The following is a 17,033-nucleotide window of genomic DNA, read 5'->3' as shown; positions in this document are numbered from 1 at the left end:
CAACTGGACTCTTTTGAAATAACAATTATTTATTATTTTTGATTAAAAAGAATATTACAATATATCAGGTTCATGGTTTGGTAACACTTTAGAATACAAACAACAGAATAACTTGACTTCAGTATCAACCCATGAGGTGGAGAAACAATGGAAGACTTGTGATGGCATGCACAGTAATATCACTGTCTGTCTATAAAGGTCACAAATTAACTACAAGTCTTTGCTGCTACATTCATCGGTTTAGTGCAACACGTCCTTTACAGTTGATAAATATTTCATAAATATACAGACTATTCATTTCATTAACTTATACAATAGATGTAAACAATCAAAACATATTCTAAAGTGTTACTCATATATATATCTTGCTCAAAATGGGTTGTGCTTAACATTCTTTCATATGGCATAGCCATCATTACAAACTAGGTAAAGAGCCTCAAATACACAAATTCTATTCAAACATGAGGTTGAACAAAAAAAACAGGATTGTTTTATCCTTAACATGCAAAATCCAGTTCATGCATCAGCCATGTATCTGCAGAAAAGTCTGTTTTTGAAGATGCAGATAACTCTAATATGGACACATCCATTCCCAGCGATCCAAAATGCTTTTTACTGTAAGAATATTAAGAAATTTAGCAAAACTCCAACACACCTTTATAAAAACAAATACATTACATCACTGGTAGACTCCCAGTCACCATGCTCATTACGTGATTCCTTTTGGTCGTTCCCTTGTTTGTTCCTTCTCTCCACAGCAGTTAACTCTACCATTGCAACACAGATGCAAGCCACGAGGGGCTACACATGCAAAACAATTAAAAGGAAAAGTTGTTTGTTTTTTCATAATTTAAGTTACAGTAACGTGCTTTAATTCCGCATTGAGCAACGTTCTAGACTAGGCGGTGTGGCCTAATGGCCGAATGACCTGGAAGACTCAAACTCGCTCGGGCACTTGGGTTTGATGCCCTTGCTGTTGTAGTAGTCCACCACCTGGTTGGGCACTTCAGCTAAGACACTTTTTGCGAGCGCAGCAGGAGTAGCCTAGGAAACACAAGAGAGAAATTGGAGAGCTCATTTTGACTGACTGCTTGACTGATGGCCCATCACATTATAAGTGCAAGGTATACCAGAACATCTTTTCATAAGCTCTTTTCTTGTCATAAAGGAAGATTAGAGATCCCAATCAGTAGTGTTGCCTCAGCTACCGCAGGGCATGATACAAAGAAGCTCACATACAAATGAATGCAAATTTTGTGCAATGTATCCACCAACAATTTGTAAAAACCTGGCATCATCTTGATCTGCATAGAACTTGCCTATTTCACTTTTGTTTGTGCATCTTCTTTTTGTCTCACTTATACAGTAGCTGATGAAACATATCAAGCCACAGAAATACGTGAGGTTCCCACCTACCTCTCAAATACTGTGTGTGAAATGCTATGAACTATTTCAAGACATTGCATCATAATCGATTGCTGCGATGCTATGTCAGCTTGATGAGTGAATATTTTCAGCAAGTGGGAAGTTCATCTCTCCAGACCCACTGAAATGCACCTAGAGCAGTGTGTGGAACCCCCAGTCTGTACTGTAGGAGTGTGTGGGACCCCCAACCTGTGCTGTAGACATAGTTCTCCCCACACAGAGCAGTGTCTCAACCTCACCTGCAGGCAGCTAAAGACCTAAAGCCATCATGGCTTACTAAGGAGAGCCCACTCGTCACATGAGATGGGAGAACAAGGATGTCTGTTTCCCCAATGTGCCAATTAAGGGATAGAATTGTGTATGGATACAAAATCATGTCAGGGTAAGCACAAAGATGTTGCAGGACTTAATAAGACAAGCTTTCAAGAGACGTTTTTTTTAAGTTGTGATTGTTATTCACTTTGTAGACTCTCATAAGCATGACATCTAGGTGGAATCACAATCATCATCACCACTTCTCTGAACTTCTAAATGCCAAATCTCTCTTTTAAAATCTTTAAACTGTAATCTTACCATCTCTAACTGTAATCCCCATCCTAAATGCCTTCTCTGCTAATTGTTTTTCTCCACAGCACATGAAGAGGATGTGTGGTAATTAATGGAGCTGTTAGCTCCACCGGTTATTAGAGACAGCTTGAGGCGAAGCAAAAGAATGTGTAGAGTAAGGCGGAGAGCTGGAGGATTAATTAAGGAAGAAAAGTGGCCTCTTCACAGGCAATTCAGACTCTGCTTTGGGTCCAGGTGGAGTTGTGTGCATAGCAATGTTCTGATTAGGGGGGCTGGAGGTATGTGGTGTTTTTAATAGAGTTAGTTCAGCTTCCTGCAGGGTGCAAAGCTGTCCCAATCACCTGTGAAGGACTAGATCTTGAAAGGAAGGAGACACACATGGGAGACAGTAATTGTCTCTCTTGCCTCAGTGGCATGCCTCCAGAACCTGAACTGTATTCCCTGAACAGTTTTTAGCAAGGTTTCTAAAGGAAATACTATTTCCTACTAGCTGCAGGCATTCGGCACAAAAAAAAATCAGTGGAGCAAAGAAGTTCACCACAGAGCCTTGCAAGTGACATCTGTGGTTGTGATAACTCTGGAGTATATATAAACAAAAAAAAAGATACAAGGTTAAGATGCGACTTTGCTCTCATTATGGAAATGGGTTTGTATTCCACAGGTTTTAGAACAATATGGTGGCACTTACATGTTTGAAGTTGCGAAAGGGTACAAACTGGACAATGTCCCGCAGCACAGGCTCCCCCTTGGGCGAGCGGAGGATGCCGTCGTCCCCATCCAACATCTGCATGTCGCTGAAGTCGGCACTGCCCACTCCAACGATGATGATGGACATGGGCAACTGTGAGGCGTGAACGATGGCCTCCCTGGTGTCAGCCATGTCTGTTATGACCCCATCCGTTAGAATCAGCAATATGAAGTATTGCTGGAGGATAGAACACAAAAACATAGATTTTAGGAATGTCTAGGAATCTAGCAATCAAGGATGTGAGTGAACAGCTAACACCACTTCCAGGGGACTATAAATGACCATAAGCCAGTAATCACACACAACACTTTCCCTGCAGATTCTGTGCTCGACACAGAGCTGATGCAGGTGGGTCCTGAGGTCAGCCTAGGTTATGGTATCAGACATGTTATTTACATATTGACCCTTCTATTTCCATGCAGTTGGATTATTTGTGTATCTGAAGCATTTTTCTATGGAGTTAGATTAGTTTCATAATTCACAAACAAACGAAACGCAATTCAAACAAACGAAACGTGAGTCACAAACAAACGAAACGCGATTCAAACAAACAAAACGCGATTCACAAATGTATTTCATGTATCACAAACGTATTTACGGTGGATGCCCACGGGACGCGACATCGTGTCGCTCTCATTGGGATAGAATGGAGGCGACTTGTCGCCTGTTGTCGCCTGCTGAGGAAAAAGTCGTTTCTGCTGCCTGCTGAAAGTTGGGGATTTTTTTTTTTTTAGCTTTACGTGATATATTGTAGTTAAGGATATTTGGGGAATCGAGACATTTGTACTTCCTTTTGCTGCACAGACAGGAAACGTGTCCATGCTGCAGGAAGCCCGTGAGTCAGAAACTCATGTTTGTGATGTTCAGACTGAGCAAAGCCATCGGTCGCCTACAAGTCAAGGTGAGGCTTTCTTGTGTCACTGGAATAAGAGGTGAAAATAGAAAAATTGATAAAAAGACACAAAAGTTACAACCTTTTTGAGATTTCACCGATTCCCCAAATATCATTTACTACAATATATCACGTAAAGCTAAAAAAAAAATCCCCAACTTTCGGCAGGCAGCAGAGACGACTTTTTCCTCAGCAGGCGACAAGTCGCTTCCATTCTATCCCAATGAGAGCGACACAATGTCACGTAAAGCTTACAAAGATTTTTTAGGTAAATATTGACCTTCAATTACACATATTTTCCAAATGTCCTTTACTATAATATATTACGTAAAGCTTACAAAGTTTTTTTAGGTAAATGTTTACCTACAATTATAAATTATTGGATGGGGAGGAGGATCCAGTGTGGGTGATTCGTAGGGAACGTAAGATTTCTTGTGTTTATAGAGAGTTTTTGTTTAGTCAGAGTTTTTTCTGTTTTTTGTTTTTTTTTCTTTTTCTGTTTGCCGATTTTCTGTCAACGATTTCCGGGACACTGAAACACCGGGGTGCACGAAATTTGGTGGGCATGTAGCCTTACTAGATTAGCGTGGAACCACTGATTTTCGTTTTGATCCGTTGCACCCCGTCGGACTAGCCTGACGATGTCATACTCATGATTCTAGTCAGAATATGAGTCTGATACCGAACCTTTGGGCTGTGATTATGGGGCGTGTTTCAACGAACCAACCCAATTAGCCCAGAGCCAGACCAAATCTCCCTGACCAACAATTTTGTGGGCGGGGTTTGGGCTGGTATCCAGGCTACCGTCGGACTGGACCCCTTTCAAAGCGGGTGGGGCGATTCAGTTTTCTGTGAATAAGTCGAAAACCGTAGGGCTTAGGAGGACCACATTTTTTTTGTATGTTGGTCTTAAGAGGCCACGTCAACCATTCCACTACCACTTATTTCATGTATAGCGCCACCTAGTTACAAATGAAAAAGCAAAAATGGAGTGTTGTAAAACATTTTAATTGTAAGTTAACAAGGTCAGAACTGCACAAAATCGGAGGTGTGGGATAATAATGACACCTTCTGACTGCACGTTAAGTTTCGTGAAATTCCGTTCACGGGGGGGCATGCAATAAATTGATTTATATGATTATACACCAACTGGCCTGTAGGTGGCGCGACACAGTTTTCTTCGAACATCCCCAGAACTGTAGGGCCTTGGAGGGCCAAATTGTTCTTGTATGTTTGTGTCAAGGGGCCATGTAAACCCATACCATAACCAGTCATTACATGTATAGCGCCACCTAGTTAAAAATTAAAAAGCAAAAATTAGGTGTTTGAATCGAATATATGTCAAAGTGCTCGAAAAATTACCTGTGTGTCACTTCCCTGGATGGGTTATATGCAGAGGTTAATTGCAGAGTGTGTGTGTCTACACCACCTGCCATAGAGAGGACTTTCACTTTCCTGCTTGTGCGCTCTGTGCCGCAATGACGACGGCACGAGTCACGAGGCGCCTCTCTCTATGGGAGAGAGAGGACCTGCGTCCGGGGGTCCCCGGACGGACAAGGCTCCCGTCACTCTGGGAGCAGCAGTGGGCCTGGCGGTTTCCTTCGGGTAGCCGCTGGGTCCTCCTGCTCTTCCCCAGTGCGCACAGTGGCCCCAGTCGCGGTGACTGCGGAGGCCGCCGAGCCGCTATCTGAGCTCGACGTTCAGCTCGACGAGTTGGACGTCGACGCCGGAGGAAAGAGTCTGTTGGAGGATTTGTTCGAGGACACAGACGTGGTGATGGGTGACGCGCCGCGGGCTACGAAGCCTACGGCACTCTCCCGGAACCTGGGTCACCAGCTACACGAGGTAGCGGTGAGGGCGGCGAGCCGGCTTGGTCTCCCCCTCCCCCCTCCGCCCAGCCTGCGTTCTGCATTGTTGGACGGAGAGTACTATGGTGACCCAAGGTTTAGACAGATTGGTGATGAGCGGCTTAGTAACCGACAAATTCAATATAAGCCCCAGGCTGGCAGACTGCGTTTTGAGCTGGCGCGCATGCGCAGTCTCGCCCTGGGTGCTGAGAACGATTTCAAGGGGTTACACTCTTCAATTCGCCAGGCCTCCGCCCAGGTTTACGAGTGTAATTCAATCAAGGGTGCCGCGAGCTCGCGCACATTTCCTTCAACAGGAGATAGATGCGTTACTCGTGAAAAGGGCTATAAGCGTAGTGTCGCCAGAGAATGCAAACTCAGGCCATTACAGCAAGTATTTCCTCGTCCCCAAGAAGGACGGGAATTATCGCCCTATATTAGATCTACGCATACTGAACAAGTCTCTCATGCTGCTGAAGTTCAAAATGTTGACTCCACGTCAGCTGATTCAGTTCATAAAGCCGAGCGATTGGCTGATCACGTTAGAGCTCAAGGATGCGTACTTCCATGTTCCGATTCATCCCTGACACCGCAAGTATCTGAGATTCGCATTCGATGCTATCAGGGAATGCGTGCAGCTGTTCAGACTAGGACAGAAGGTCTCATCCCTTCACTGTCAGAAGCTCTTGGGGTTGATGGCAGCCGCAGCAGTGGCACGCCCCCTCGGGATGCTTCAGGCGCGCCCATTCCAGGCGTGGTATCTGTCATTGAAGCTCGACTCCGCCAGAGACAAGTTTCGCTTGATCACGGTGGATCGCAGATGCTGGCAGGCCTTGGCCGTATGGCGATGCCCACGTTTCCTCTCGGCAGTGGCTCCGCTGGGTGCAGTGGTGAGCCGCGTTATCGTCACCACAGACGCCTCCACTACAGGCTGGGGTGCGATATGCGAGGGATATTCTGTGAACGGGCTCTGGTCATCAACGCAAGCCGCGTCACATATAAATATGTTGGAACTGCGAACGATTTTCCTAGCGCTTCGGCATTTCATTCACATTCTAAGCGGGCGTCATGTTCTTGTCAGAACAGACAACATGTCCGCCATGGCCTACATAAATCGCCAAGGAGGGGTGCGCTCCCCTGCGCTTTATCATTGGGCGAGCCGACTGCTCCTGTGGGCAGCGAAGCGCATTCGCTCTCTCAGAGCAGTGCATATACCAGGTCATCTCAATTACGAAGCCGACCTTCTGTCGAGGGGCAACCCTCAAGCAGCAAACTGGTGCCTTCACCGTCAGGTGATCGACCAGATTTGGCTTCGGTTTTACAGGGCACAGGTGGATCTGTTCGCGAACAGGGAAAACGCCTGCTGCCCTCTGTGGTTTAGCTGGGAGGCGACAACCCTCCATTAGGCGTAGACGCGCTGAGCCAGCAATGGCCCAACATGCGTCTTTACGCATTCCCTCCGATTCCTCTACTACATCAGGTAATCCGCAGAGTGGAGGAGGAGGGTTTGGAGCTGATATTAGTTGCGCCCCATTGGCCCAGTCAGCCATGGTTGGCGGATCTAATCAGATTGTCAGTGCAGCCTCCGTGGGAGCTCCCTCTGCGCAGGGATCTCCTCTCACAGGCTCACGGGATGGTTTGGCACCCCAGGCCAGAGCTATAGCAGCTCAGGGCCTGGCTCCTGAGAGGAACAGGCTCTTAGCGTCAGGCCTGTCGGATTCAGTGGAGAATACTATACAGAGCGCTCGGGCGACGTCTACCTGATCTCTGTATACGCTCAAGTGGAGCATGTTCGAGAGATGGTGCGCTGCACGTCAGCACGACCCTATTGATTGCGCCTTGGGCATCATCTTGGAATTCTTGCAACAATTATTTGATGAAGGAAAAGCGGCTTCTACTATCAAAGTGTATTTAGCAGCTATTTCCGCCTGCCATATTGGCATTAACGGCAAATCTCCAGGTAATCATCCATTGGCTTCGCGCTTTATGGCTGGAATAAGGCGTCTTAGAGTGCCTGTCAGGCACCTATTGCCTTCTTGGGATTTGCTAGTGGTGTTACGGGCACTCACAGGTCCTCCGTTCGAGCCCCTAGAAACGGTGGACTTAAAGTTGGCTTCTTTGAAAACCGCGCTGCTCCTGGCACTGGTGTCAGCCAAGCGCGCTGGTGACATGCAAGTGCTGTCTGTCAGCCCATCGTGCATTCAGTTTTCGATTGCCGGGGACAGCGGCCTAACGCAGCATATACACCCAAAGTAGTGACAACTCTGTTTCGTAACCAGGTCATTGAGTTGGCTGTATTCTCGCCCCCTCCTTTCGCATCAGCGGAGGAGGAGCGCTTGCACAAGCTCTGCCCAGTGCGCGCTCTACGCATTTATGTACAAACAAATTGTGTTTCGTTTGTTTGTGACTCGCGTTTCGTTAGTTTGAATCGCGTTTCGTTTGTTTGTGAATTATGAAACTAATCTAACTCCATATTTTTCCAACATGCTTATTAACACTGTAGTTCTCAAATGAACCGTACATGCAACAAAGTTTGCGCATGTCCCATATTTACCATGGCCTCTTTGGTGTGCATCTCCTCAGAGGCAGAGTTGGCTACTTTCTGTATGATTGGAGCGATGTTAGTGGGCCCGTACAGCTGAATCTTGGGAAGGCAGTTCTGGTAGGCTTCCACCACACCCTGTATACCTGGAGTCCAGACCAGAGAAATATTATGACAATGGACACCTTGATACTGTAGTGCACTCATGGATTGAAAATCCATCCTGTGGGTTACAAAAAGCTGAGTCAGTTAAACACTCAGTTGATATTAGAATATGCTCTGTTCACATTGGCAGACATTCAGACCCCCTCGCTGTGCTTTGAGGCGTGACACCAATTTCACACATCTTACGAATACAAACATGGCTGGGCAACACATCTGAGATGTGAGAAACACATACTCCCAATTATGCTTCATCACTCCATCACATGCAGTGCAGCAGCAATAATACTATTTTCTGACTGAACGGATTTGTTTATTTGGGGTCAGATTAAGGCCCTCCGTCGGGTCACTGAGTGCTTCGTTTAACTAGACGTACCACACAGCAGTGCGTAATCAGACTACCACATGAAGTAAGAACTTAGAAATAAAAACTGTATTTTAAAATATATAAAATAATATTTATATATACAGTACATGAAATTTAAATCTGTAAAGGCTGACATTGAGATATGATCTGTCTGTCAGTATCATGAATTGCAATACAAAGACAACAGAGGGATTTACAGATATATTTAAATACTTGCTGTATTCATATTTGATAATTGATGTATTTACCTTAAATACCTGCAGTATCATACAGTGCCCTCCGCAATTATTGGCACCCTAAGTGAATGTGACCAAAACAGGCTATGAAAAAATATTTGTTTGCTGTTTATCCTCTTGGTCTTTCACTCAAAATATTCACAAAAATCTTACCTTTTCATTGAAATAAAATTATTGAAAGAAAACATTTTAAATAAATACTATTCTCCTAAACAGGTGTGCCACAATTATTTGCACCCCTTAATTTAATGTTTTGAGCAGCCTCTCTTTGCCAAGATAACAGCTCCAAGTCTTCTCCTATAATGCGTGATGAGGTTGGTGAACACATGGCACAGACCTGAGACCATTGCTAAATACAGTATCTCTGCAGATCCTTCAGATTTCGAGGTCAACACATTTGCAGATTCGGCTTCAGCTCTTTCCATAGATTTTCTATGGGGTTTAGGTCTGGGGACTGTGATGGCCATGGCAAAACCTTTATTGTGCTGTCGGTGAACCATTTTTGTGTTGATTTTGAGGTGTGCTTCGGATCATTGTCCTGCTGGGAGGTCCAGCCACGGCCATTTTAAGCTTACTAGAGGGGGGCTGTTAGGTTTTTATTTAATATCTGCTGGTATTTGATGGAGTACATGATACCATGTATCCTAACAAGATGTCCAGGGCCTTTGGAAGAAAAACAGCCCCACAACATCAGAGATCCACCACCATACTTCAAAGTGGGTATGGGTGCTCTTCTGTATGGCTTTCTTTCTGTCTATGCCAAACCCACCTTTGATGTTTGTTGCCAAGAAGCCTTATTTTGGTCTCATCTGACCATATAACTCTAACATAAAAGTCTGACTTACATTTGGCAAACTGTATGCACTTTAGTTTGTTGTTGATTGACAGCAGAGGGTTTTTTCTGATAACCCTCAAAAACAACTTGTGGTGATGTAGGTGCAGTCTGATGGTAGTTCTGGAGACTTTCTGACCCCAGGACTTAACTAACCTCTGCAATTATCCAGCTATGATCCTTGAAGATTCTTTTACCAGTCGAACCATCCTCCTCACTGTGCGTGGGGTCAATTTACAGATAGGTCCTCTTCCAGGCTGATTCCTTACATCTCCGGTCGCTTTTAACTTCTTAACTATTACCCTGAAGTGGGTATTTTCCAACTGTTTAGATATTTTCTTATTTCCCTAAATCCAGATTTCAGCAGCTCAACAACTTTTTGTCGCACTTTGACACTGAGTTATTTTGTCTTTCCCATCTTAATGAATGACTTAGGGTATTTGGCCTGTGTCACCTCATATTTATACCTCTGTGAAGCAGGAAGCCATGGTTGACCACTTAAGAGTTCCTAATGAAACAGGTGAACTCAAAAATGTAAAACATGACTGGTAATATACTTCAGTAAGATTTTAATTATAGGATTTTCTAGGGGTGCCAATAATTGTGGCACCCATGTTTTGGAGAAAAATATTTTTTGTAATGTCAAAAAAATTAAGAATTTTACTTCGATGAAAAGGTACGATTTTTGTGAATATTCTGAGGGAAAGACCAAGGGCCTGATTTACTAATATGCGAGTGCTGCTTAATCTGCGTTCGCAAATTCACGCACGGTGTTTTTGCGCATTTCCCGTGGTATTTATCAAACCAGATCTGCGCTGGGCAAACTGTGTTTACTCCGCCCTATATAGGGCCTGATTTACTAACATTGCGACCGCTGCTTAAACTGCATTCGCACATTAACGCACGGTGTTTTTGCGCATTTTCCGTGGTATTTATTTAGGAAGAGAAAATGAAGCTTCAGCGAAGTGGAGATAGATATATTGGTTCACGTACGCTCAATCACTGAACCTGATTCAATGTGTGCGCTGCTATATTGTTGTTCTGCCCGCCATCACCTACAGCGAGATGTTTAAAAGAACACGATTATAAAGAATATGCTATTGGTGGCATTAATGCATAAACTGTCTATTATAACAATATAGATGTGTACATGGCGAGATAAATAATTTCTACAAGGGACATGGGTTCACTACAATATATATGGACGTGGGTGCAATCAATGGTTCCGATTACGTTCGGAAAGTTTGCGATTTCAAAGTCCACAATTGCGTTAAGAGCCGAACTCGCGGCATTGTACAGCTGTCCCTTTTGACGAAATTCATAATTAGGTGTGCATTCAAAAATTGTGGAAGTGATGCAGCATCCTACATGTAATGCACTTGGATCATTTATATCACTATATATAGGCTATTGAAGCGGTATATTTTGGCATTTAACATTGTTATACTACTCCACAAATACATTGTAATGAGCTAGGATAATGCATCCCCTAGATGCCAACCTGTCATAACAATTTTGTATTTTTTGGCAAAAAAAAATTCTTTAAGTGATTGACAAGTAAAAGTTGCAGTGTCCCCATGATCAAAATGTCATGAATCATCTACAATTAGTAGAAGTTTTATGTGGATTGGCGAAGACTAAATATAAATATGATATTGCCGGGGAAAAAAACACTGTATGTCCACGCTGCTGTGCAGCAGGGTAATAATTATTGGCCCATTATTGGCTTGCAAACTCTTGGTCACACATAAGCTCTTCAGGGGAACTAGTGCTGTGCCTCGTGATAGCAGAGTGAACATGTGCGGTATCTACATGGGTCAGGAAGCGTGATCGCTCCAGTGAGTCTGATTCAAAGACTATCAAAGTGCTGACTGAGGACCCTCCAAGACTAACAGATTTGTTCTCTCTCTTGTTCCCTCTCGCGCTCTCTCTCTTTCTTTCTCTCTCTCTCTCTCTCGTTCTCTTCCTCTCTCTCACACCTCTTTCTCTCTTTCTCCCTCTCTCTCTCACACACATACGCACATGTTCACGCAGACACACAGACACACACACACACACACACACACACACACACACACACATACACATACGCACATGCCCACACAGACACACACTCACACACTTCCGCTGCAATCTACCTATAGTCTCTCCCTGGTGCACAAATCGGGTGCGACATACTCAAGTTTCAAGGATGAGTCAAAAAGACGGGACAAAAACAACCACGATTGTAATGTAAATCATAACATGCTTCCACCTGACAGAATGCAGCAGTGTTAACATGGACCATGTGTTTTTCTTGTACCCACGAGGGAGGTCCAGATTGGTGTTGGTGCACTCAGAGTAAATACAGTGCGTAATCAGCAGATGTCTAGGAAGGGAATGCCTGCACGTGGCTGTGGATAATTAGACAGTGTGGACTGTTACTAATGATCACATTCTGCAGAGGGGAACAGCCCCCTAGCTGTGCTTATTACCCTGTGATGGCACTGACGCAATATGGTGAGGTCTCTGTGTCTGCTTGGCCTCTACCCTTGACTCCTCTGCCTTAACCTGTGCTCTTCCTTTTTTGTCGCCCTGTTTCCTATAGGGCTAGCCTCTAGCAGAGCAGTTTCCTTTCTTAAATTCCACTCCAGTCCTCACTCCTTAAAAAGAGAGTTTTCCCCCACTATCACCACAGGCTTGCTCCTGGTGTTAACAATGTCCTTTGAAGCGCCTTTGTCAAAATACCCATGAGAAGAAAAATCCCTCTATAAGTAAGACAGAGAGCTAAACACAATAACCAAACCAAGCAATGAGGTGATTTTTTTTAAATCAGTCACCATTCCGTTGTTCTTTACTATTCTGTCGTTCAGTGGCATGGCCTGGCAGAGATGATCCGTAGGGGCAAAAAAAGGTATACCCCCTGCCTGGAGAGCTTGGCAGACATTTAGACAGTTGAGGCGGGTGGCCACCAGCTATTTCTGGCAGGGCATGCAAGCCGAGGCAGACTGGGTGCAGACTCCAGAACCTGGAGGCTCTGGGCCCATTCAGGGCGCCACTCTGGGGTGCTTGCTGCCAGCGCCGATCGAGGGCAGGCCCAAAAATAGCTGAGCGAATCGAGTGACATCAATTGAACTGAGAGGTGAAGCGGATATCAATGTGTTCCTCTAGATAGACAGACGGGTCTGACAGTGATGGAAAATAGGAAGATTAACGTACTACTGTAGGCTGTATCCCCACATGAAAATGTAAGTGCATATGTTACATGTTGTATATAACTATTGTTTACATATTTACTCCATATGTATTTAAGGAACAGGTACAGTAATAGCACAGAGAGGAGCTCTGCTGTCTACTTTTAAAGTTTTTGGTACTTTACTTTTGAGGGAAGCTGTCTGGATGACTAACAGTAGAATGCAGTGAAGAAGCATTGTTTCACTTCTGTCTCTAACAGAATTTGAATGTATATACCGGTAATCCTTTATCTACATAACTGTAGAGAATTAGATATTCTCAAATCATATCTGTCATCACGCATGCACAATCATTCTTCACCTCCTCTTGTCTTACACTTCTCTCAAAAAAAAATCATCTGTATATGTCTGTGAGATGTGAATAACACCAAAGTGAATTGTTAATGACTTACATTGCTACTGCTCTGGTTCAGATTTACATTGATTCCCTATTTCAGGAAGAATTCTTCGTATGCATATTTCAGTCTGACAGCCCATTGAAGACATTTTATTTACAGAACATGGTAAGAACATAGTGATCTTGGGTTTTTGGAGATGAATGCAAGATAATTTGAGTGTGCAAACTAGCTGGCATAGTATTTAAATGTACCAGGCATGCAATTATGTGCTTATTGCACCCCTGTCATTATCCTAACTGACATCTCACACGCGTATCGCCAGCCCAAATCATGTGTGTTCCTAGACATTAGGGGGAGATAAGCCACAAAATAGCAACAGATTTAAATATAGCACATGAACCATATGGTTGATTGTGAGGTAAAGTAGAAAGTCATACCTGCGCATTCTGGGTTGTCCTCATTAAAATTCACAGCGAAATCATGGGAGACCTAAAAAAAGATAGCACTTGATGAGAGACCATATCTAATTACACCAAGGGCAAACATGTCACAACCTCACTGAGGGGCAAAGACAAAGGCACTTCAGCCTACTGCCTATTTACAGGAAGCATGTCAGACAATAATGTGCCCTCATAACTCCCAGAAAGGGCCTGCGAAGCTCCTGCAAAGGACGTGTCTACGACCAGCATATCTGATACAATGTGTTGACCAAATGGAATATAAGCCCATTTTCCACTGGCAGTACAGAGTGTTAACATCAGCTGAGACTTTAGTAATTATCACTGACACACCAAACCGATCTTAAATGGCACTGGGCACTAACACTTCAACTGGGTCTCCACAAATTACCTTAAAGTCTGGAGGTATCCGAGCCCCAAAGCCAAAAGCAGGAAACATTTTGTCACTGGAGTGAGAAAGAGCAAACATGGATTAGCACAGAACTGCCAACTGTAACCATCCAAAAGATTTAGAGTTCCTTACCAGCATTTTAAGTTTGAGACCCATTTGTATTTGCGATGTATTTACATAATTGCTTCTGCTACTGCCTTGAGCATCCAGGGCTTGTGCTATCTCCATCTATTCTTCTACAGGTATAGCATTTCAATGCATCAGGATGACTCGGGGGGTTTCAAACAAAGCATGAAACATTACGAACTTCAGAGGAGAGTGCTCTGTGCCCTACTTTTAATGGTCTCAGACACCAATATGCCTACAGCCTCGCAGGAGTCTGTCCAGGAAGAGCTATGTTTTCACACTATTTCTTCACACAGACTTGGGTGACCTATCAATAGTTAGAGAGACTGCTCTTGTGTCAGAGTGGAAGTGGTGATGTAGCCTGTATGTAGGCCTTAGTGAATGTGACATGTATGTAGGCCCTAGGCCCTAGAGAATGCCACTGCCTTTCAAAAAAAGCGGGAAGACAGGTTTTTTTTCAAAGCTATACAGCATCACACGGAACGTTGAACAACAGAGTGAAATAACTGTATTTATTTAATAATTATTAAAGCTCTTTCTCATTGGCAGAATTTCAACTTAGCACTGAACTAAGACTCACTAGGTTAAGGTTATTGACATCCTACATATAGCTGTTTCACAAGGTTGGAGTGCCAGGATTAATCTAGAATGATCAATAGAGTTTTCAGGGTCAGCAGTCAGGGTATGGGATGTAAGGATAACAGAAAAGGGGGGAAACAAATATTTCTTTGCATATCCTGAAAACAAAGGAAATCACTTGATTATTTGCTATCAAAGCTAATGGTGCTAGTTCTAGTTTATTGATCTGACACAATAGCTGGTATCAACTGAAACCTTTGAGGCCTTAACGATGGCTGGTGGAAATACACATATGGAAGATCAGTACACAGCTTTTAGGAGGAACTGAAAGAGAATTTCATCTTATTTATTTATTGGGGGATCTTAAGACGTTGCTGTGAAAAAGACTACATTTTTTCTTCTTGTGAAACACAACACTGTTCAAAACAGAGTTTCTGCCCAATACTTCACTGTAACTGCAAACCTCTCAGGCTGTGAAAGGAGACAAGAAGAAAAGACTCCCTGTGAATTTGTTTGCGAATGGCTAACCTCTCATGTAATATCATATACCACTGGTATTAGGTTTTACACAAATCAACCCAAATACTTAACAATTACCATATTTTAAAATATATCTCTTAGAGAATATATCAAATTAGAGGTGTTAGATAGAAACAAAGCGTATAGACATTTCTGCAATCACAGTATGAGACCTATAATCTGCATTATTAGACACACCTCAGACAGAGGGCCAAGGTAATGTATACAGATGAGTATACTGTGGCTTTCCATTACCCATATTTTACCTTTATTTTCTTCAGCTGTCCTATTCAGACATGATTAAAAGTGAAACTGTTTGAAATTTCTACCCATACAAATCGAATGTTAATTTGATCTCACAGGGGTTTCATCATGAGGGAGAGAGCACAGCGAAGACGGTGACATATTATTCAGACTTATTTCATCCTTCAGGAATGTTTCAAAAATGTACCTAAATTAAATTTGTATATGGGCCATTCTACCGAATTCGTGTAATATGCAGTCCCTCAACAATAAAAACTATTTACAAAACAATTAGGTATTAAGGCATAGATATTTAATTAGAAAATGTTATGGTCTATATAAACCCAATGCATTACATGAGATAGTGATAAGCTAAATATATACAAAATCATCATTTATAGGGTACTTTCTATTGGGAAGTAGCTGTCCCCAACCCTGACATCTAAATTTCAATGCCTTTAAATAACACTTTTCAATTTTTTTAGATTTTTTCCAATGATTGAATTTCAAAGATCTTTATGATTGGGTTGAAACAGAACTTGGAATATTTAGACTTATTGTGGGTTTAATTTTTAAATCAATTTACTATACTCAAAAAATCATGTCCCTAGTTTTCATAAGTAGCTAAATCCCATAGTTTTTATATAAATGTGTTCCAAAGTCTGAAAATCAACGTGTAACCTTAAGAATTGTCACAACCGAAACGCATGTTTCCTTCAATTAAGTAAACCTTTTGGGGTTTCATGGAAAATCTTATGTTTGTATGTGTGTTCACCTCTTCAAAGATGTGTTTGCAAGCCGTGTGATTGCTAGAATTCTTTATTTATGCTTAAAGTTAGCTAGAATTGTCACTACCGAAACAGTCACTACCGAAACAGTCACTACCGAAACATATGGTAGTGACCAGATGATTTCGGTAGTGACAAAATGAAATGGTAAGTAGTTCAATCCCATAATTTTTAAATAAATGTGTTGTGTGGACTAAAGGGCGGCCCAGAGCACCTTTTGGATGATTTTGGGAGAGAAATGAACATCCATCCAACAGTGCAGTCACTACCGAAACAGATAAATTGAACTTGAAAATTTGGTAAAAAATTCATTTCTATGGATTTCATTGTGGAAACCTTCAAGAAATATTTGTAAAAATACTCTTCAGAGAAGGGAAGGAAACACAATCTGAACAGGTCAATAATAATACTTTTTTACTATAGTAAATGTGATGTTTCGGTAGTGACAATTTTTGGAAGAGGAAAAACATTCTAACACATTCTGAAAATACAATATAAAACTTGACTGTTCTTTTACTAGATATGTGTACTTTAGATATGGTACAATATATATACGGACAAAGTTTTGGGAATAAACCATACAAAAATTCAAAATATATCCGACATGACTTTGCATCAATTCGGTAGAATGGCCCATATCTACAATGGCCATTTAAAACAGGAACACTTCCATTCAGTGTTGTGTTTCTTTGTGTAGCTCCAGTGCCAAACACAAACTGAAAACCATACCTTAAAAGGTA

General features: G+C 42.7%; 1 protein-coding gene across 1 annotated transcript in view; it reads right to left on the bottom strand.

Annotated features, from left to right (window-relative positions):
- Positions 1 to 912: 912 nt before the first annotated feature.
- Positions 913 to 17,033, bottom strand: part of cpne4a (copine IVa) — a gene marked incomplete at both ends in the record, with an annotated part of 71,335 nt that continues 55,214 nt past the window's right edge. Inside the window, 5 exons of the mRNA XM_080857447.1 lie at positions 913 to 1,044; positions 2,681 to 2,917; positions 8,034 to 8,167; positions 13,627 to 13,678; positions 14,039 to 14,093. Of these exons, the coding sequence (XP_080713573.1) occupies positions 913 to 1,044; positions 2,681 to 2,917; positions 8,034 to 8,167; positions 13,627 to 13,678; positions 14,039 to 14,093 (610 nt within the window). The remainder of the gene's footprint in view (positions 1,045 to 2,680; positions 2,918 to 8,033; positions 8,168 to 13,626; positions 13,679 to 14,038; positions 14,094 to 17,033) is intronic.

The sequence above is a fragment of the Sprattus sprattus genome (genome assembly GCF_963457725.1).
Source record: "Sprattus sprattus genome assembly, chromosome: 19".
NCBI lineage: Eukaryota > Metazoa > Chordata > Actinopteri > Clupeiformes > Clupeidae > Sprattus > Sprattus sprattus.
This window is presented reverse-complemented; position numbering and strand designations above follow the sequence as displayed.